Source organism: Hippoglossus hippoglossus, chromosome 3, assembly GCF_009819705.1.
Source record: "Hippoglossus hippoglossus isolate fHipHip1 chromosome 3, fHipHip1.pri, whole genome shotgun sequence".
Lineage (NCBI taxonomy): Eukaryota > Metazoa > Chordata > Actinopteri > Pleuronectiformes > Pleuronectidae > Hippoglossus > Hippoglossus hippoglossus.
Genome location: NC_047153.1, coordinates 11,688,280 through 11,712,007, shown reverse-complemented (window position 1 = coordinate 11,712,007; position 23,728 = coordinate 11,688,280). Strand labels below are relative to the sequence as shown.

At 39.5% G+C, this 23,728-nt stretch overlaps 1 protein-coding gene and 1 long non-coding RNA gene across 2 annotated transcripts; one reads left to right on the top strand and one right to left on the bottom strand.

The window, feature by feature from the left end:
* Positions 1-383: 383 nt before the first annotated feature.
* slc39a13 (solute carrier family 39 member 13) lies at positions 384-12,545 on the bottom strand. The gene is made up of 10 exons (XM_034572670.1): positions 12,222-12,545; positions 10,001-10,366; positions 7,356-7,463; positions 7,023-7,165; positions 4,890-5,009; positions 3,549-3,638; positions 2,374-2,424; positions 2,063-2,195; positions 1,861-1,960; positions 384-1,263 (listed from the first exon to the last, which is right to left on the bottom strand). The coding sequence occupies exons 2-10, from the start codon at positions 10,326-10,328 to the stop codon at positions 1,188-1,190; spliced, it is 1,149 nt and encodes a 382-aa protein (XP_034428561.1). The 5' UTR covers positions 10,329-10,366; positions 12,222-12,545; the 3' UTR covers positions 384-1,187.
* Positions 12,546-17,058: 4,513 nt separating this feature from the next.
* Positions 17,059-20,699, top strand: LOC117754051. The gene is made up of 2 exons (XR_004612353.1): positions 17,059-17,257; positions 20,502-20,699. It is a non-coding gene; the product is annotated as an uncharacterized LOC117754051 (long non-coding RNA).
* The last annotated feature ends 3,029 nt before the right edge of the window (positions 20,700-23,728 follow it).

Genomic DNA, 23,728 nt, shown 5'->3' with positions numbered 1-23,728 from the left:
GGACAAGAGTTGAACACACAGTCAATGCCCCCTCCCTTCACTCCCATATGACATTTCGGGCATAGGATCTCTGCAGTAAAAATACGCTAATGGTGGACAGGTTTTTGTGCGGCGAGGTCAACTCAACCCACTGTGCTGCCTCAGCACCTTAACACAGATCTACCGATCAATACCATGGTTACTAATCTCTCTAAGATCAATATAAAGCCTGCGTCCCACTTCTTCAAATTACCCTCCAGTACGTATACATAAAAATAAACAGACTTGGTAAATAAAGATTATAGAGAAATTTACATTTTATTTATTCAGGAGTGGAAACTTTCACCAGGAGGTGAGTCAACAAATATTTTAATGATAAAACATGACGTGAATAAGCCTTTGTGGTTAATAACTGTTGTATGTTCCATGACTATAACAACTATAAGTCAAAACTGGATACTCTATACAAACAGTAGCAATCTGCAACTTTATCACAATCATTGATTCAAGCAGAGCTTCGTGTGAGCATCAACTTGAGCCGGTGCAGACTGCTCTGAGTGAGGGTGATACAACTGGAAAACTGTACTTTGGTGTAGAGCCGACACTTATGGAACAGCCCGTCCTGACTTCTTGGCACTTCTTTCTTGACAAGACACAGATTATGGCATGGTGGTTCTGGCATAACTCTTATAAAACCCAGTTGCGTGTCTCTTTTCTTTTCAATAAATAGGCAGCAGCTACATCAGAAATCGAGGAAGCACAACAATCTGTTTAAATACTGTTTAAACTATTTAGGGTTCAATGATTTTAAGAAGGAGGTCCAATAACACCCGGTCTGTTGAGCAGGTACATCAGGTTTACATGTGTAAATGTGCAAAACAATACGATTGTCGACAATAGAAAATAATTTGGTAACAGATTTCCACACAAACCCTCTGAATTCCCTTGATATTTACGTCTGGCACAGTCTGAAGTGTCCACAAAAATGTCCTGTCAGCAGATCGAGGTCGCCCGCTAAGTCATCCATCCATAAAGTGCTGTTCTTTTGTCGGACATTTTGTTGTAGTGTAACATTAAGGTGATATCAAAGAGGTGTAGTGTCTTAGACAAAAGGTTTCTAAGCATGGTAGGTACCAGATGTGAGGGGTCTGTGGAGAACGGGATTTCTCTCTAGTGGTGAGATTTAGTCTTTGGTAAGGCCTCCGTGTTCAGTCGACAATCGCAGAAAGCAGAGCCATGACTGCCACGCCACAGAAAATGAGCAGGATCTGCACTAGAGTGTGTCTGCAAAACAAAACAACAAACCCATGAAGCAGTGAAGACTGCAGGACGACAAGTTGGTAAACATGGATGTAACAAATGCAGAAAACAAAAAACGAATCGCCAAAAGATGCCATTTTTCATTGGTTGACACAGCAAAAATAAATATTGTCCAATTTTGAACTATCCCACGGTCCTTGAACTATCACATGTGAAAAGACCTTCTGTCAGGGAAAAATAAATAAATCTCAAATGGAAATTGTGATATTTGATTAAAATCGCTTTATTCAACATGTTTATTCTAAAATTTACCCAAAATACAATGTTTGTACCAAAAAGATTCTGTAAAAGATATAAAATTCTATGTTCCATAACACAACATGATTCCATAACGTGACAAAATGTGAATTTTCAGGTCCTGCATTGGATTCATGCAAGAACAACAAAATGTTGTTTATGGCATTTACTGTTATACTTTACAAAATACATACACTCTCGACTTCATATTGCAGTGAAAATGAACCCAAAGTGCATAAAAATGTGACCAAAGCAAAAAACGCCCAGAAGCTGCTTGAGGTTCAGAGGGTTAACAACATTAGAGCTGGAAAACATCCAACGTACCTTAAACTGGTCTCCTGCAGCAGGTCAGGCATCACGTTCACCAGGGCGATGTAGAGAAAACCCCCAGAGGTGAAAGGCAAAATCCAGGCTGTGGCATTTTCTAGAAATGGAACAAAACACTTGTGACTGATTCTGGCAACTTCCACGTGGTCTTCCTTCATCAATATTGGGTTTGATTGTATGTTTACTGGTCTCATCTTACCTGTGCCTTTAGGTGACTGAGTGCACAGAGCAAAGCAAGCCCCCAAGACCCCGACCAGCGCTGTGGACAGCTGCATGCGAGCAGCACTCCATCGGTCGAACCCGGCCCTCAGCAGGATGGCAAAGTCTCCCACCTGCAGACAAACACAATGGGACAGCTCAACCTTCAAGAATTAACTTCCATAGAGGTCCGATTCTGTCTACATCCTTTAAATCATGGAAACGGGAAACTTTGAAAGCAAACTTTGAACTTCTAAGTTTAGGATAAAAATTAAAGACTGTACAATTCAACCAAGACTCATGTAATCTCACCTCGTGGGGGATTTCATGGAGCAGGATGGCAAAGGTGGTGAGACACCCAACCTGCAAGAAAAGGCTCATTAACACTGCTTTGTCTGACTTGTTAAAGAAATAAACGATCCTCTTGACATAATTAAGTGCTCTTAACTAATAAATTAAGTCCAAGCTATGTTCATCAGCCCTTAAGAATTACAAACTCTGAACTATAATTTATTCATTTTTAATCAACCCTGCTTTGGAACATATCATTTTCACACAGCATTTTAATGTGGCAGAATCACATTGTGACAACGGTGCATGAGTGTAAACACAACATGCTGGTGAAATGTGTGCATGTTTGAGACATCTAGCGAACTTCCTCTCTGGCGCACTGATCCAGAGTTCATGCTGCTCGCCTTATGTCTCTCCAGCTGGACGCTCTCATTCCCACTGCTACAAATACATACAGTAAACTGCTGAAGCAACGCAAACTCAAGTCCCTGCAGTTTAAAGTCAACCTGTTCTGAACAAGCCCAAAACACAATACGACGGGAACTGAACAAACGGAGAGAAAAAGTTTGTTGAAGAGTGTTAACGAAGGTCCTGAGTGGTCCTGTTTAAAGGCAGAATGCTGCTGGAGCAGGTCGACACTCAGACAGTGAGTCTGTATTCACGAGGGAGGAGTCGTATGTCCACATACCCCTGATTTATTTTTGTCCTTTGCTTTCATTAATTATTACAGCGCTCCTCTTAGGTCATTGTGCAGCTCTCAAGCTTTACTTAATATTCAGCCTTTTGTAGTGTCAACAACTACATTTGCATTCACACATATTCACAATATATACATTTTTTATGAATTCACCCCTGTTTGTTGTTGTTTGTTTTTCAGCAGGATTACACAAAAACAATCAACCAGATTCCCATGAAACTTGGTGGAAGGATGGGACATTGCCCAAGAATATATGGATAACGACAAAGGGGCACTTTCACCTTCTTTAACATTGCTGTGTTTTTGAGAATTTCACAAATTTTCCAGAGAATAATTCATGGTTCTTGGGGGGGGGGGGAAATCAGGCATGTTTAGGGGACTGATATTTATAAGTGTGTATAATTTGGTGCAACTTAACTAAATTTGAGGGGACTGTTGGGCCTTGGTGGAAGTTTGTGCTCTGTTGAGTGCCAGTCTAGTTAGTCTCGTTGTTTCTTACCTTTTTGCTGACCAGGAAACTTCCTGCTACTGCCAGTCCATGAGTGAAGTTGTCGATGCAGTTGGCCAGTAGGTTCAGGTATCCACTTGTCTGTCACACACAAAACATAAAGCCTTTGTAACTCACATTATTCTTCATTATTCACAACCAAAACTATGGCGGACTGTAGAATGTGATCATTTATCAGCTAAAACAACGCTGGCTGAATCTGGAAAGTTGTTAGTCAATAAAGAGAACGTACGTACACTTGTTTAAATACTAAGTCAGTCTTCTAGTTTAAAGATAGAGTTACCTTCTTCTTTGTTGTCTGACCCCATTTAAAAAATAAGGCTGTAAATGATCTGTTCCTCTGAAAAAACCCAGAATCTGAGTCCAGTGTAAAAAAGCTAAAACACTTTGAGAAAGCAACTGCTGGTGATGTGTCGGGAATTTCTGGAGCAGTTTTTGTTGTTGTTGCTGTGATATGCTCTAGAAGTATTTCAGATGTGCCCCACCTTTCCTTTTGACCAATACGTATTTGGGACAGGCAGAAAAGATGTAAAAGCGCCCACGTTGTATCATCATACAGATGGCTGCAGTTTCTCCTCAAAACAGTGGTGGACTGTCTGTCTGACAATAATTTAGGCTGGGAATTTGACTCCCTTTCCAGGCCACATTTTTCCCGCAAAACACCAGACCTCTTATTTTGCAGGCTAACCCTATTGTTGATGTAACGGTTACCAGAGTAGTAAACAAGTAGGCGGCGCAGTAACTCACTGCCCTCTGCCATCTTTTCAATGACGTCATCTTTGTCAAGTGCCATAAGAATCTCCTTCTCTGTTGCCACAGCCAAAACAGTAAAAATATGATATTTCCAAAGGCTTTTACTTTGAAATACTATATCAGATTGTCCTGATATTGTCAGTGAGACTCTGAGGAGGTGAACTGTTCAATTACTTTTGTGTATTTTAATTAATTAATTTGTTACCTCATTAATTCATTCATGAATTCCCAGACTGAACAAATGCGACGACCCATTTACATGAAGGTCAGTTGTATTCACTCTAACTCGCTCGTAACTTAATGCTGAGAAACAATGTGCACCGTGAAATGAGTGGGGGCTGGTTTGGGGTGTCAGGAGCTGGGTGCTCTATTTAAAGCCAGTAAGTTGTGTTTAGTTATGAAAAACAAAATTACTCCATTTGGAGAGGACTGAAGAAGCAAAAAATGCATCTCATTAAATAAACATTACATATCAACAGTTTAACTCCAGTGGTGTCTCTCTTTATTCATTTGTTCAGTTTGTAAAATCATTTTCTGTCATTTTTGTTAAGTAGGGGATGTTTTGGTTGTCAGCATTACCTTTATTTTCCTTGATCTTTCCTGCAGACTCTGTTGCTTGGAGGATTTCCATGACTCAGCATGGTGCCCGTTTCGGAGTGATACCACTGCTTTTTCACCGAAAACTGAATTAGACTGTGCCTGCAGAGAAAAGGGAAGAAAAACAAAGCTACAGTGAACACTCTATGTGCGCCCTCTTTTTCACATTACTATCATCATCAACATTTTTATGAATAATTTGTATTTTCCTACTAACAGTATCATTTACCATCCGTTACATGCAATTGACTTGGAGGGACATATCTCCCCCCAGGAAACATGCTGCCCACAATGACCATTAACACTAATCTTCATAAAAACTAATGTTAATGGAAACAATAAACAAGGATTTTATTGTTTCTCCCACTGTGTCAGGGTTCACCCACCACAAACAGAACAGCTATTGAAAAAAATCCAGACTATTTTCAGAACTTTCCACATGTGGTGTTATAAGCAGTCATTTGTACTTCGGCTTCATTTTCCAAACATTTCAAAACTTATGAGCCTTAAATTATAACACTGGTCAACATATTTTTATATGAATTATATAAAAGGAGACGGATTTGTCTCAGGCCGTCGCCTCCTATTTCCGAGAACAGCCAACTTCCCCGTTCCCTCATACAGAAACCACTTATGTTGCTATTTAAAATGATAGTCACATTAAATGAGAGGAAAATAGCCTGCTGCCTCTGTGGCTATGATTGAAGCATGCAGAAGTAATAAAGTGTGATGAATTTCCATGGCTATCAATCACCTCCTGCAGTCTGACAGACACTGTCACTGAAAAACACTTTGTTAGGTTTGTTCAATGAGAAATTGAAAACGCAAATAATACATTAAGCACTGCAACTTTCTACAAATATGATATATAAAAAACACTGACCAATACAAAAGAAATCCTAATAAAGTTACAACCCTAGTATGTATTGCTCAGCGTAGCCTATACACACAGTGTGTTAAAACACTGACCCTCTCTGTCACACTCTATTGTAGCCTCTGTCTATAAACTGAGTGCTCAGCTCTCCTGTGGACACTGAAATGGCTCAAGCAGCTGCTTCACCTGGCACTAAAAATAGACTCTAGTAGAGGAGCTGAGTCGTGGATTCAAATCTTCTCCCTCACTCGTGTTACAAAAAACAGGAGGGAGGACGAGGCCGTCCCTGCAACACTCTGCAACTACCAGACAACAACAGTCTACAAAGAAGCCATGTGTTTAACAAGCATCTCATGTTGATGCTTGTTAAACACACTCATTCAATACTACTAATAAAAAAAACATGAGCAGCTGGTTCCACCTACTACACATTAGACAAATATCTCTCAGAGTTCAGGCTGTTCAATGAATGTCATCCATGTTATGTATAGTGTTTATAGTTTGAGTTGACTTATAAAATATGACTGCTTGCTTTTTTCTGAGAGCTGGATGAGAAGGTTGAAACTACTCACATGTTTGTATGGTTAGTGTGTAGAGAGCCATTAGCTGGTTGACACATAGACTGGCATTTGGGGGTGGGGGGGGGTTTGTAGAAACAAAAACACCTTTTCCTTGAATGAGTCTTTTACTGAGAGATTTGCAAGCTCAACTTTGTTTGACGAAGAACAGACCTGATATTCATGAATGAACTGGTAAATGTCCAAAACATTGGGTCCAGACTTTTTCCAGAGCTTGTCTTTCATGTAGCAGGAGATTTTCCGAGTCAGACAAGTTTACAACAACAACAGGAAAATGTACGGAACATTCAGATGAGGGAAATCTAACGCTAAAGAAATTAAATGTTCTTATTTCATGCGTTTGTATTAACCATAAAAACTAATGTTAACCATAAAAACAAGCAGTCACTAAATATATTTACCAATATGTCGAACTAGTCCTTTAAATTAGAGGAGAATGTGTAGCCTATATGCCGATTGTACAGTCGGTCATCTGATGCTTCAGTCAGCAAAACACTGACACCACTGAGAGAAGTATGCAAACCAAACACGGAAGCGGTGTGTGTTATGCAAAGCAATGAAATATTTGAAATCTTGTTCTGACAGGTCTGTGAGCTGCGGTACGACTTTGGACAGCAGTGAACATATTCTCCGCAAACAAAATATTACAGCTGGAGCACTTACAGGAGTATTAGAATTAAGGTCCGAGTCTGGAGTGGGATCTTCATGGCTGTCTCGGCCTGGAAACATCTTCTCCAGGACCAGGAACGCCAACAGGCCGACGATTACCCACCAGCCCTGGGTCTTGTAGTGGTTATGTTTACTACCTGTGGAGTAGCACAGATTGTACACAAGACTGAGTGAACAAATACAGCAAGTGACAAGTGACCAGTAAAGCTGCAAGAGAAATAGCAAACAACTATTCTGGTGTACTGCTGAGTGGGAAGAGTTAGTCAAAGAAACATCACACACTTCAGCTACAAAGGTGGCGATGGCATTGGTGCAAAGGAGACCAACCTGAAGAGCCAGAGAGCGCCCACGCCTCAGGAAGGAGGTGAAGAAAAACATCGCCAAGGAGACCACCAATTGCAAAGCTTAACAACTGCTTGAGCTTCTGGCATCCAGCTGAGGAAACACAAAGGAAGAGTAAATAAACAAAGTAACAGTGTACAGGGATTAATAGAAGAAAGGTGCATTGATTAAATGTGAAGTTTCTTTCTGGCTAGAGATCACAACCACACCTAAGAATTTACAGCTCTTAAAGTTCCTTGAAAAAACCCCAACACATAATGATTTATGTTTCTTAACCAAAAAAACTGGATTGAAACATAAGGACTAAAATGTCTGTAAACTGGGAAACTAACATACACTGTGGTTGGTCACGTATCCCACAGACTTTGATATTCTTGACGAGTTCCCTTGGTAATGCCTAACCCCCGGTTAGGAGTGCACTTGAAAGCCAGAGGCCAAAAATAAATCTAAAATGCCACGTTCTTGGGTGGGGCCACTGGAGAGGCCTCAGGCTGACCTACAGTAACTGAGCCCTGGTGGCTGAAGCTCAGAAGGTGAGAAGATGAATGAATGTACCTTATAATTCAAAAATTACAAAAGACCATATTTCTCTCAAGAGTTCATCTGTCGACTGAGTGTTAGAGCAACATTATCCTTCAAATTAAACAGCTATGAATGAATTGGTTAAAAAAGGAGATATAGTATATTGTACCTGTTGTAATCAGTGCACATTCATGTCCCTTACATGTGGACTGACCGCCATGTGTCTCTATGGATGGTAATGTCTGTCTGCCACCACTTTACTCCACTCAAATAAACAACAACTATTGGAGCGATTGAAATTGTTTTCACAAAAATATAGTGAATGCTGCTATGCTCTTGAATTAACATGTATGGTGCTTACATAAAGTTTTCTAAATAGGGCAATTTAAAGTAAAGTAAATGAATGTTTTAAAGGATCTCTGGGCAGTCTGCTTTCTTTAGTTTCATTCATACTTTAAGGCAAGTCATGCTTCATTCAGAAAAACATGCAATGAAGTCAAAACTGTAAATGGGCTGTTTTTACAGGCAACTTCAACCACCAATTTAAAGTTGTGCACATCTGACATTGTAAACCATGAAGAAGGTGCAGCTGGCTCTATATCTGGCTGATAAAGACCCGGCAGTTCTATTGTTGAGCCTACTGGGTTTGTTTTCTCTTGTTCAGGGGGAGTGGAGAGCTGGGATTTACTACAGAGCCAGTAAAGAGCTGAAGTTTTTATATACAGCTGTGAGAAGTGGGAGAGTTGTGGATGCCAGAGCAGACGGATTCGCCTGTGTGGAGTTCCTGTAATGCATTGCCTATAAAACAGCATTGTTATACACTGTGTTGGGTTAATGAGGCGAGATGATTCCTTTTTTTTTTAACTGCACTAATTTAGCTGTTTGACATTTACATTGTCTGATTTGTGTTCATGTTGATGTCGATGTCTTAAAAATACCTTCAATCCACATATTTATTCATACCAAATAAAATATTTATACTAAATAAGATTAGTCCTAAAATTACTCTGAGTTGCTCTTTTAAAAAAAACAACCAAGTGAAAAATGTAGCAGTTTGTTTACTAGGTGCTTTCTATAGAAGAGCTAGTGTTGCCTGGGAGTGTGAGGCCGGGCTTTACCTCAACAGGCACGCCTCTCTATCCCTCTCATTAAACTGACACCACTGCCACAGACACAGTTGTGAATGAGCCTCTAACTTTGTCTGTGAGTGATAATTTTTTAAGTAACTACAGCTGAAGTCACAGCTCAGCCGTAGCCTTTAACTTGTGTGTTGAGTGATTTTTGTCAGACAGTGTGGTTGTAAAATCTTGATGTCTGGCAGTGCCCAAAGTTGTAACTGCCTGGAAGGGACTTGTGGGTAACATAAATGTTTTGATGGGACACGTCTCAGTCACTATTTCATACTTATTCTAGTGTCTGACAACAGTAACACAAAAACATTTACATGAGAACTACTGTATTGGGAACAGTATTCAAATATTGTGTTTGAGCACAGAGAGTCGGAGGGAAGTAAACAGATGACGGGCTGAAACCAGGTGACACTAGAAAGAATGCAAATAAATATTCAAATTGATGTACTAGTTTTGTTTTGAGTGCTAATGCATCGGTCAGCGAGGTTTGTGTTTTGGGACGTTGTTAAGATACACATGAGCTTGGTTGTTCCTTTGGATGCTTCCTTTTAAGGTGGTTGAATACATTTGTTGTATTAATCCTGCAAGTGCCGAGTTTACAGATACAGTAACTCTGCTTTGAGAAATATCTGAAGGTGCAAAGCCAAGTGGATCATCTGTCCCAGCTCCTCATCTGCTCACGTGGGCATGTTTTCAAATATGTCACATTTGAAACAGACTGTTTGAGATATATGATGTGATTTGGCAAATCAGCACAGCTATCTAGCAAGTGCTAGTTTGTGATCATAGTGTGGAGGATCCATTTTATTAGAGTTGAACAACTGTAAATGTGACATTAGACATCTACAATTTGCTTGAAAGTAGATTATATCTTCAAAATGAATCATGATTTAAAATCATCAGGCTGCTCACTTGCCGATGGTAGAGTACTGTGCATTCAAAGGCACAGTGTATAAGTTACATATCACCATCTCTTACCTTCAGTTTTGAGGGCTGCTCCGGCCTCGATGGGAATGACAAGCAGGGGGAAAATCCCGCTGAGGCCTACAGCAACAGAGCCCACCAGGGACAGGAGCCAAACATGAGCGTGTTCACTGGCTATGAAGGCTGCTACCGCCTGGAGGCCTGGGAGGTCATCTGTCAAGCTGTGGCCTGGTCCCGCAGCCGTGGCGGTTGCATGAGCCATCGCGGTTTGTGCCATATTCTGTCTGCTTGATGCCCCCGTGGAGGTCAGCATCAGCAGAGTAACTGGGATAAACAGAGCAGCTACAGCCCAGTGGGGCCTCCGACAGCTTCCACCTTCCATCCGTCCCACGGTCCGAAGAGCACTTGCAACCAGTAAAGCTGCAAGAGAAGTACACGGTCAGACAGACAGGCCTCTCTTGAACCTTTTTAAACAAGGAATGGATATTGTTAATAGCATTAGGTAAGTACTACAACTACTGATCATTTTGAATGATTAACCAGGTCTGTTATTTGGTCAATTAAATGTCAGAAAATTCCAGTCGCAATTTCTTAAAGTCCATGGTGTAATTTATCATGAATGACATCATTAGATTTATACTAATAAATGAATGTACAAGTAAGATAAGAACTACAATTTGCTAGTTTAGTTTCTAGGTTCCCATGCGAGTATGGCCCCTCCAAAGGGTCACAGGATAAATCTGAGGAGTCTGAGTCAGTTGCTTGAGTCATTTTCAGGAACTTTTCCGACCAGCCCTCTTGTTAAATGTCAGTGAGCCCATGTGAGAATATGGCAGGAAAATGTCTGGAGAATTCACAGCATGCAAGTGGGCGTGTTGATGACTGTTTTAACTTAAGTTAAAAAAAAAGAAGAAAAAATAATACAAATATCTCAGGATAAAAGAGGTGCCATACACGTAGGAGACGCAGAAGAATATGTCAACTTGGAAAGACTAAGAGATTCCAGAGCTTTCTGGTGAAATGAGATAAACACTTTATTTAGTGGGGGAGTTTATTACTTTCCAGCTGCTTTCAGACAGGCACTGAAGTCCCAAGGTTTTCCTAAAACTTAGGATTTCCACAAATGACCAAGTCAGCTGCTTCTGACATTTTCCGGAACTTTTTCTGCCAGCCCCCTTGTCAAATGTCCAGAAAATGCCAGAGTGAGCCCATGTGAGAAAATGTCCAGAAAAAAGTGGGTGTATTGATGATCTTTCTAATATCTTGGGATGAAAAAGACGAGCAAAACACGTAGAGGACGCAGAACAAGATGTCAACTTGGAAAGACGAGATTCGAGAGCATTTGGAGCGATTCCCAATTTCCACAGCAGATTTCCCTCCTCTGTCCTGGTTTACCCAGGGGCCACCCTCTCCTCTACATTTCCCGAATATCTTCCGGTTGTGGTGAACTTGTCTGACCCGAACAATCGCCTGCTACATTCCTCCTACGTGCACACAACACAAACTCTGGAAAGACTCTTTCGGAGATCATTTCTGAAAAAGGGGCCACATGACACCGTGGGATCTTCCTGAAGGGTCACAAGCCAAAAGAAGGCTGGTAATCACTGGTTAAACCTTAAATCAACAATGTGGTATATTTTCTAAGTTGCTCATATCATTTGTAAAATATCCATCTATCGGATACAGTGAGTAAAAAGCACAGTATTTATTCCTGACATGTAAGTGGTAGAAATGAAATGGAAATACTCAAGTACTTGAGAAAATGTGCCAGTGTCTGCTTCTGTGTGGCAGCTGCTCATAAACTGTGAGAAGTAAAGTGAGAGTAAAGATTGAACTGGTTATTGATTCCTAACTTTAGCAGAACTCTTTCAGCAGGTTGTTGTTGTTGTTGGTGTTTGAAGGGTTTTTTAAACCCTTGCTCCTCATCTTCCTGTGAGGCTCAGTGAGCAGGACGGAGACACTTCAGAGTTGTGATATTAAAATACAGAAACACATTTAAACTCAACGGCGTGAACACGAACAAACAGCGAGGTTCATCCATGTGACGGAGCTTTTAACGAACACGCACCTGAACTGGCTAACTCTCAGTGTCAGTGAAATAAAGTTAGCAGGCTAACGTTAGCCTGCGTTAGCTCCGACACATCTACGCAGTGATTTGAACACTGAAGACTGCGCAGCTACAACTAGCATCACTTCCACTAAGTTGGTGCTCGCGTCGAAACATCGAAGCAGCGTCCAACCGCACCACGAATCTGGTGTTTTCCCGGTGAAATACCTTGTGAATTCGGCTGTCCCCGCACCGGGGTGTCCCTGCCATCCAGGCGGGCTCGATGAGGGCAGGCGGCGGCGCAGGGCTCCTCCACACTCTGCTGCTGCTGCTGCTGAGCTCAGGGCTGCGATCATCCGCTGACTGCAGCGCCCACCGCGGCTTCTCCAAACAGCCACGTCCACAGCACCATCCCGGAGGAAAACACTGGATCAGAGGGGGGGGGGGGAGGAGGAGGAGGGTCGGGATCTGGATCCGCCCCGACTCACACTTCTGGAAGTTTCGGAAGTTTCTGCCCTCAAAGTGAACACACACACTCACACCAAAGAGCTGGATCAGAGCGAAGAGATGCTTCTTATTTATTGTTTTTTCTTTGCATCTCTTTCAACAAAAGAGAAACAAATGTAGATAATCAACACGATGAACTTATTGATCCAACTTATTAAAGGGATAGTTCACCCCAAAAATGAAAATTCACTCATTATCCACTCACCACTGTGCCGATGGAGGGGTGGGGGAAGTGTTTGAGTCCGCAAAACCCTTTTGGAGTTTCAGGGGTAAACAGCGTTGCAGCCAAATCCAATACAATTGAAGTAAATGGTGACTGATTCTTCAAATGTAAAAAAACCAGCAGAATAAACATAAAATGCCTCCGTACTGCTCCTGTGGTGTCTTCCAGGTGTCCGGAAGGCCCGACATTTAAATTCAAGTCGAAACGAGGTCATTTACACCAAATGTTCTCTGTGATCCACGTTTCATTCGTTGCTCCAGAGGAGGATAACAGGATAACACATTGGATTGTATTGGATTTGGCTGCAACACTGCTTACCTCTTACCACTTCACCCACCCCTCCATTGGCATAGTGGTGAGAAGATAATAAGTGAATTTCTCCTTTTTCGGTGAACTATCCCTTTAAAAGTTCAGTCTGACAGGGTGAGTGAGCAGCATGCAACTTCACCACTAGATGTCACTAAAGTCTACACACTGGACCTTTAAATTAGTAAATGCATATTTTTAAAACACAGACTTAGTATTGTTCAAGCTTCCAATATGGATTAGTGCAATCCATACATTTACAGCAATATAAATTTATATAAAATGTATGTTTCGATTAACTGACCCAGAAAATGCTATCATAAGGACTTTAACCGAGACGACACTAGTGACACAAAGTTCTCATCTTGTCTTTGGAAACACTGGCACAAAAGTCTATATGGTTTTTGATCCATGTGTACTGTTGTGATTATATTCTATATTGTTGTCAGATAGGAGTCTGTCCCTTTCTGTTCAAACTGATTGTCTGGTTAGCTAACTAGCACATAATCAGTTAGCTCTCTAGGACAGAGGAAGAGTCCTGTTCTGTCCTGGGGTCGGCAGCCATTGGTTTCACGAATTACTGAATGAAAAATCTGTTATTGTTGCTTGCTGTTGATTTAATTTTATTCGATTTTAAAAAATGTGATACACCTTTAATAGAATGTTTGAAATAATTATGATGGTTTCTTTATTTAGGTTTCTTTCTGAAAAAATAGGACTTCTGTATGTCAATATGAATTAATAGAATGAATAATATGAATTAAAAAAAAACTCTTATTCAGCTCTCTGTCCTTTTTGCATAATGCTTTTTAAAATCTGGTAATATTGAGCAAGGTGATTCAGGCTTTTTTTTTAAAAGCCTAATACAAGATTACAAAGTGACTGGTCCATGATTATCAAATTAAGGCAGAGTTTTCTTTTTGGCCACAAAGAACACTAAAAGCTGTGTCATGTCTTCTCTGGGTATGATATTACATTGTTACTCCTGGTGTGGTTAGAAAACACATCAAGGATTACAGAAAGGTATAATATTCTGATATAATGTGTAAAACAGATATCAGAATAAGTCACAGAAGTGTTTTTTCCCCCCAGATTTTTATGCTTTACTCTTTAACATACACAAATTGATGCACCGGCCTGTATTTTTGTCAAAGCAATATTTTCATATTGTGATGTAATGATGCTCTCAGCCCTTCATCTCTAGTAGAACACCCAAGGTTCATCTGTAACTTCTCCTAATAAACTGCCTGACCACCAGGTGGTGTACGTGACAGGAGTTTACTGCATGATTTACAGTGTCAAATTTGCCCTGACAACGGCCCCAAATATTTACGTTATTATTTCACCAAAGCAAATTACATTTCATCCCCTGCCAGAGCATTATCTTCACTTTAAACTGTGTTTAGACCACATGTATAGTCAATAACTCAGCCATCTTTAGGACTTCTGCTCCATCCTCCTTTTGATTATACTTTGACTCAGTTGTTAAAGAGATTGAATAATATGGGTCTACATTCTCAGGTACATTTACCACCATAATAATGAATAACATCAAATGGCTTAAATGTTGAAGAATGACGACGACCAGTTTTAACTCCTGTCAAAAACACGTTGGTGGATTCAAACTGACCGTACAATCAGGGGCATCGTTTTTTAATATTAATACAAGATACAATAATATACTTATATAACATAAGTATGATATAAAGTCTAACCACTCTTTAAGTTCTCAGATTCCTAAAAATAGACTGACGAACTCGGACATGCATTCATAGCAGAGTGAGATGTGACGATTATGAAGAAAAACATGATTAATATCAGTAATGAGTCATCTTCGTGACTTGAGCAATATATAAAAAGAGGAACTTGGATGTTTGCTAGGACAGAGGCCCACACAGCCCTTATAGCCTTATATGGGTGTATATGGGTAAATGTATGTGTTTGTGTGTGTAGTTTGGGAATGAAGATATAAAAAAAAGTTACATTCAAATGTTATTTAACAGATTCAAACAGTAGATTACTTTATATACTTTAAAGTTACTCATGTCATGTCGCGAGCGTGTGTGTGTGTGTGAGCCTGTCTGTGTGCCTTGTGATTCACCTTTGTCTAATAATACCAACAGCCCAGTCTGATAGTTGAACCTTGTGGAGTCCAGAGAAAATGAGGAATCAGGAATAAGAAGTGAGAGGAGCTGGATGTCCCCTCGCATGCATGTCGAGCCACCGTTCCATGTCATTGTGAAACACACGACGGCCACTGAAACCTCTGGTGACTATCAGCCAAGAAACCTGGGCCCTCTCTGTGGACTGTCCACCCAATGTCGTTTGTGAAACAGGGGAAAAAAGGGTTTGAGGGTTTTAGATACAACTTTATACTGAATTGTTTGTGAAGAAGGCCGTCCAAAACTGCATGTTGCATGTTGAAGTGACTGCTGGTAGCTTACACTGTATTGAGTCCTACAAGGGAGACTGCATACATCATCTACAATATGTTTTTCCGTTTTTTATTAAATTAAATACAGATCTAGCTCATTGCTTGAATTATTATACAGACAATATGCATCGGATCATATCACATGAAAATCTAAATAAGGTCAAGCTCACTTTGTTTCTTAACTTTTTCAGTCACGAAAACAAACAATTACATAAAGCAGACACATTAAATTGTTATAAAAAGTTATCTTTTATTAATTTACATGATTTTGAGTTAAAAATGTCTTCAGACAACTATTTTCCATGCGTACAGACATCAGACATTTCCAACTGTGCTGGGACGTTGCACCCTCTGAGAACAAATTCAAAAATAAAGGTGCTGACCTTAATGCTTGATATTTGTTGTCACAGGGGTACCACCACTGCTCAAACTGTTACGAAAATCAGTTTGTCACGTTCAAATTGATGCCTCAGTTTAACTGTCACTACATCCTGAAAGTGGTTTATTGTTTTTTAAAAGTATAAATAAACTAAAATGGCATTCAGTGGAGCACAAACCTCCTCCAAGGCCCAACAGTACCCTTGTTAAACCACATTTAAACACACTAGATCCAGATTTTTATTTTTATCTGCACCAAATTGCACACACTCCTAAATATCAGTCCCATAAACATGTCCGATTTCTTTTTCATTAAAGGTTGTTAGAAATTGAGTATAAAATAATCCTAGTGATATTTTCACCAGTGTGTGTTTTCTTTACGCTAAAATGGGTCCTTTATATTTAAATGCTTTATATTTACATCGGGAGCGGGTCCTCTCTACGGAGGCAGCCATGTTTTTTACGGAAGTCCAAACTCGACAAACCAAACACCTTTTGAGTTTTTATGACAACTGAAGGCTACCACCGGTTCTCTTTCATGTTTAGAAGGGGAGGGTGAGGTGAGGGGGATTCAGCTGCAAGATGAAACTTCACCACTAGATGTCACTAAATTCTACACACTGAACCTTTAAGATCCATGAAGTATTCTCGGAGAAAACAACTAAAATATCCCCAAAAAAGATCCTTCCCGAAGTTTTAGCAAAATCTTGCTTACAAACAAACAAACAAACCAAGCAACAAACAAGCGGATGGATGAAAAAACATAATCTTCTTGGTGGAAGTTGCTAATGCTATAAAGAGGAAGCATCTATTTACTTTTGTATTTATTCTTATTTGTACCAATAAGATAAGCAAATACATGCCGCTAAATTAAAAGTGGCCAAACTCTAAGAATTTATTTAAATTAAGCCTGTTTCACGTTTCTCAGCTAATATATAGTCTTTACAGAAAAAGAAAAAATGAAAGAGAAAAATGCTGTTACTTATGAATTCTTGATGGACATGCAGTGTTGACTCAATAAGGTCACGATCATACAATCAGTGTGATTTGGAGATTCATTTACAGTAAATTCAAGATTAACAGGGTCAGCAGTTCAGTCTTACTCTGACTGAATGGAGTTGCAGGAGTCCATACTGGATTCACAGCCTGAAAAATGTGCTTTGTAGGAAGAGTTTTTGTCACCTTCTTGTTTTAATAAGGAAGAAGAAGAAGGAGAAGAAGAAGAAGAAGAAGAAGCCTCATGGTACCAACCTAAATTGGTAAAATTAAGGAAGTTTTTAGTTCCCCTGCTAATTCAGAGATAAATAGAAAGCCTGAGTTTTTGAACCACCTTTGGCAATTTGCTTCCAGCCGTCCAGCAACTCTGTCGTGGACACGTTTACAACTGATCACTGCTGTACTGAACTGAGAGCGACGGTAAGACCTGAGACTCGGTCTCTGCCTGAGACTGTGGGCGTTTCCTGACTTTCCTCACACGAGTACACCGACATGACATAGAGTTTAGGTTTGCAAGGTTGATTTAGCAGGATTTGCTTTTATTTCCCAATTTCTAGAGTGTGTGATAATTTGATAGATAGATAGATAGATAGATAGATAGATAGATAGATAGATAGATAGATAGATAGATAGATGGATAGATAGATAGATAGATAGATGGATTCACTGCAATATACTCTCTGTCTCATGTCTGTTATATTTATCTAGTATCCGTATCTGCAATACAATATCCAAATGTCTGTTTGTACTATATTTATCGATTTGTTCTTTTACTTATGTTATTATTTATAATTTGTTCAAACTGATATAGCTTTTATACCCTCTCAGCAAATCATAGCATTAATAATTACATTTGTGAGCAGAATGCAATGTAATTTGGATGAAAATGGTAAGACAGAGAGACAGACAGACAGACAGACAGACAGAGAGACAGACAGACAGACAGACAGACAGACAGACAGACAAACAGACAAACAGATAGACAGACAGACAGATAGACAGATAGACAGATAGATAGATAAATATGCTGCCATTGCCATTTGCATTCACGCAGTAAAAACAATAATGCAGCTTGTCAGGGATTTTTTTCTTTTCTTTTCTTTCTTTATCTTTTTTGCTCAAACCCTTTTTTCTTTTTTTCTTTTTCTCAACCGAATTACTCAACTATCTCAGAAGAAATGGCGAGCGAAGACGATTACGAAATGTGAATCGAGCCACAGGAGTTACAGAGTGTGGACATCAACCTGCAGTCATTCTGGTCAAACTGATATTCTGCAGAGGAGGAGTGCAACACTTCCTGTTGCGACGTACCCTGTATCCTGTTTTCCACAGTCAGTGGTCATGCGTGTCATTCCCCTCTGCTCGGCTGTGTGGGCAAAACCTCGTGACCCTGTGCCGTGACTTCTCTCACACTGTTTTACAGCAACAGGCGCATGTTAAACATCACATTATTGTATCACGTTCTGTTGAGAAACGAGGGAGACTTTAGTCTGCGCAGTTAAAAGTGGAAGGGGGCAGAATACAGTGAATAACAGCCTGGTTTCACTGAATATAGCTCATGTGTACTGAAGTGTTAAACAAACACCAGTAATAGTAGTACTGTACAACCAGCAGACGGTGACTCCGTCAGAATTTCAGTAGGCTCTTAAAATAAAAGCATGCAAAGATAGTGATGAGAGCTTTGACACCTCCACACAGCAAGCCCCGAGACCTCTGGGGCCAAACTCTGCCACCGTGAAGAAAGAGGTGCCACTGTAACTGTGTGTGTGCCTGTGTGGGCTTGAAACATCACAGATACGGATCTTGTGACTGTATTCAGACAAAACTGTGAAGTGTTCAGTTACACCCTGTGGTGGGACCAAACCAGAAGCCAGTATATGCAGGCAGGGCAACTTCACACTGCGTAACAAATATATCCCTGCTCTCGACTTTGTTTTATACATTACAACTCCCTGGAGAAGTTGTGATCATAGAGTAAGAGTACGTTTATAATAACATGAAAACCCGTTGAGATGTGTTGAGAGCGGTTTGACAGTTTGGGATTATTAGTTTTCTTGTCACAAGTTGAAAAGATCGGCTTTAAATATGAAGATCCAGTGAGCAGCTGGTGAGCTTAGCTTAGTATAAAGCCTGGAAATAGCTCTACCTACCAGCACCTTTAAGGATGAATGATGTTGCATCTCATTTGTTAGAAACACTCCACCGCATCACAACTCATAAAACTACACATATACAGATAAAAAGATTGTTACCTGTGGACAGAGCAAGGCCAGATGTTTACACCTGTTTCCAGTCTGGGTGATAACAAACAACCTAATCTGCTGGCTGTAGTGTCACTGTCATATGCAGTTTACAGAAATGAGGGAAGTATTGATCCTCTCCTCTGACTCTAGGCAAGGAGGCAAAGTGTATTATTTAAAAATGTCAAATTATTCCATTAGGCCGCAGCAACAGCCCACTGAAAAACATACTCAATGACAAGTAAAATTCCAGCTTTGAAAATGTTCTTTAAAGCAAGAATACATAACCTTTTGGATGATAAATGGCACATTCTCCCGCTAAGAAGTACAAATGAGAATTTCTAAGTAAAAAACCCCAGAAACAACCTTCATTTCTTTCAGAACCATGTGGTCTGAGCAATGTGGACACTAATGTTAGCAAAATAAATTGAAGGTGTTTAACCAGTTAGCTCACTCTGATCTGTATGATTGTTTAATTGTGCTACTGCCAGACAAGGTTATTCCAAAGCTGACACTTGACCAGGAATTCTAAAAGGGAACATATCTAAGTTTTATTAGCAAAAAATGTTTAAATATCAAGGGCAAAAGTACTGATGGAAGAAAATGGCCATTAAATATTACTAATGCATTATTACATTATTATGTATAACAGTGCACCAGCTAAGATGTATATATGGAAACACTTAAGCCAAAGTGGGTTAGGGTTAGGGTTTAATGCATAACGGTGAGTAGGCTATCAAATGGACGGATTAAAAAAAGTAACTTGAGGACATGTAGTGAGTTACATCTCACCACTGCTGATATGATACTTTGAGAATTGATGTTTTTTGTCAGTTGTGTTTCTCTGTGGGAGCACAAATAAATGACTCATGTGACACAGACAAACACTGAACATGGTCATTCTCACATGTTTTGCGTGGCTGTTGTGTTTTTTTCATGCCATTGTTTCCACCACTATATACGGCACATAAAAGCCAATATATAAAGTGAATATCGGGAGTGTGAAAATCATGTTAAATATTTTTTACACTACAAACTTCGACTTCAGCCGTATTTAAATTCACACCTTCCCGTCTAGTATTTATGATGCTGTATTGAAAGCAGTATACAGTATTTTAGAGTTGTACCTAACAAGGTGGGTATATTTTCAATGCAAGAGATCAATAAGTAGCATGTACACATTTTGTAAAAACAAGACACAGCATGTGATCTGTCTGGGTAATGACCACTTTGGGTCTAAACCCACCAGTTACATTCCTTTAACTGTTTGATAATAGGAAATGGAAAAACAATGATGGTGGAAAATATATCTGTGTAATGAAACCAAAATGTCATCTGCCTCCATGATTCAACTGCACTTTCGCATATGTTTTACACAATAATGTCAGTTCTTGTTCTTACACTTTGGTTTTGCTTTCCCACAGACACTGAGGCAGTGAAGGTTTAACTGGGCTGCGGCACCTGGAGCTCGTATGGATTCAGTTTGTTGTCAAAGGACATTTCAACAGGACAAACTGCATCAAGGAGGAAACATGGTTGCTCAGAGACTTGGCACTTCAATTAAAGGGTTACAGTGGAAATCCACTTCAAGTCACAGAAAATTCAGAGGAAAACAAACGCCATCCTAAAGCAACCGGCTCTTATCGAAGCCTGGATCATCCACACCGTATGACACGACATGGATTCATTTAAAGACGGACTTCAAGGAACTGAATCTGAGACAAAAGTACCCAGTTCCTCATTTAATAATATGTCACTCTTGGTGTGCATGCACTGTATGCGTGTACTTTATTTCTCAGGCCACAAGCACAACAAACAGACAGCGACTAATAGAGTTCTGTGTAGAAAACCAGGAGGCATTTAAAAAGTCATTGAAAAATGCTGAGAGAAGCAGATCAGACAGACAGTCTGTAGATGTCTGTGTGTAAAGAGGAAAAACAGACACAGTGACGAGTACAGCAGAGCTGAATTTAATACAGTTTTCTTTTGCAACTTCAATAAAAATTTACAATCCAATTATTTCAATAATTTCTTCAGTAAATGTTGATATAACCACACTAGACAAAGTAAAGTATATGTTTGACTGAATCATTCTTTAAGCTGCTGAAAGTGTCTCGTCAAATTGTTATCATACATTTGTAGTGTGTTATTGCCCATAAGGTCAGAAAAGGACACGCAAAAGGCAGCAGCTCCCACTGCCTGTGAACATTATATCTATTCAAATTTTACTTCTCAAATAACGTAAATAAATTGTATACGGCTTATAAAATTTGCCTGTATGAATTTTACTTGATGAAGGTGTGAATGATTTTCTTTTTGTTCATTCACAGATCTGTTTGAAATAATGTTTATTCTCCTGGTTAACAAAACAGTTTAAATGAGTTCTTTGACACAAAAACTACAACACAGAGATCGTGTTGGCCGCTGATGGTGGATCCTGATAGTTGTGGTGGACCATGATGATGGATTATGGAGCGTGATCGTGGTGGCAGCTGATCATGGACAATGATAACAACAAGACGGCTTCACATACAATTCATCTGCTCACATACGCCACCATTACTGACCATAACTCCTCAATTCATTTGTCGTTGCTGTTCCCTTCATCTCGATCAAACATGTACAAATACTTTAAACATTGACACACTTTTTCCATTATGTTACAAACTGTTTCTTCTAATCAATATTGTAAATACTGATATTTTGCTGATCTATTGCACTTCTGTCCATCCTGGGTTTTCACATGTGGCTCTTGCTGAGGTTTCTCTGTTGTCTCCCCCTGTTAATAGGGTTGTTTTGGTCGTTTTCCTCACTCTTGTTGAAGGTTAAGAACAGAGGATTGTTAAGCCCTATGGGACAAATTATACAAAAATTTGATTGATTGATTGAAATATGTAGCCACGCTTCCTCGTAATTATCACAGAATATCAACGAATAAATAATAATAATCTGCATTTACCAGCTGCAGCTTTAATGTACACAATTATAGACAAAATATTTAAGTCCCAATATATCATAATGTATATTTCGATGCTGATACTGTGGTTTTTTCTTGGTATTTTTACAATGTGCTTCGACTACTACTATTATTTCAATGATCCAAGTACCTCTATTAAAACGACAGCACTTTTTAAAAAATATAAAAACTGTCTTAGTTTAATACATTGACAGACTTAAGTTTTAACCTTTTAAACAGCTTTTAGTCACTTTGTTGCTCAGGATGAACAAAAAAAAGCTTCACTGGAAATAGTTGTGATGGAAATAGTGCATGGTTTGCTGCAGCTGTGTATTAATAGTCTCGGAAAATGCTGCTGTATACACCGTCGGTTTTGTTCAACCAGCTGTGATTAAGATGGGGGCTGGCCACAGCCTGTGAGGTTTTAATAGCTCCACATACAGAGATTCTGATGGTCCTCCATCAGTTAGGAAAGAGGACAGGACGACATATTGACCAAGAGTTACAACACACACAAAGATCGAAGGATCTGAACCAACTGTTTTACAGTTTAGCTGTGACATGATAAAATCCAGGAGAGGAGAAGTGGTGTACACACTGTAAATCTGCACATTCCTGTACCTTACTATCCTGTATAGTGTTTTAAAGAGGATTAGTCAAAGTTACGACAGAGTTGTTAAGCTCTCATCACCAATAGGAAGAAACATACTGATGTTGGTAGGAGATCAAAATAACCAGAACATTTTTATCCTTCAGAAATATATTTTCAGCACATAACCTTATCTCAATACTGCAGTCATCTTCTTAAAACAGCAGGTCTAACAATAAACACTAAAAAGTGCTACACACTTACTGGACCATGCAATGAATATCTTATCTTATCATCAACAGTTGCCATGATATGTTCAGAAACTAGTTGCCAACATATTTGACTTTTATTTTTGTCTTACAAACATACAGAGGACCAAAAATAAACAGCAACATTTATTTATACCAATTACAAAAAAACAGATCCTTTGGTGGTTTCTTTGTTGGCTATTGTTGTTTTGCAGCAGATGGAATCAGTTCCCCCAGGAAAGGTTCGAGCAGCGTCTCCGCTTTGTGATAACCGTAATCTCTACTCACCTCAGTGTAGTTACACCACTGATACTGTACCTCCATCTTATCTTCCAGATGTGTGTGTGTGTCACCGTGTGCACTTTCAGTCCGTCAGTTTCAGGACAGCAGTTAGAAACCCGGCTGTTTGATGTGAGGACAAATTGAATGAATGACACTGTCTTTGTTGTGCATGTGAACTGTAAATGAAATCATATCCATCTAATAAATAAATGTATTTATAATGTTCTAGTCATTTAATGCTTCTTAGTGTTGTTTGATATTATGTGTAAGCGAGTGGAGTGGCATGTTTTAATAAACCTTTTAATTCAGTTTGATGTAGTTAATTGTTATAAAGGATATTGGGTAACACTTCACTTTAACCTGCACTAACTGAGTATTAAGATCCTCTATTCGACCAGTTACTAGTGTATATTCATTTACAGCATGTACCCATTATGATCTGCCTCACCACATTTTCTCTACTGGTGTGGAGACCAACACATGCATTAATTGAAAATGTGTTAAAAGGCTAAAACATTTCAGGGAGTGGGGCAAAAAACTCGTGGTGGTGATTGGCTGCTGAGGGAGGGGACAGTA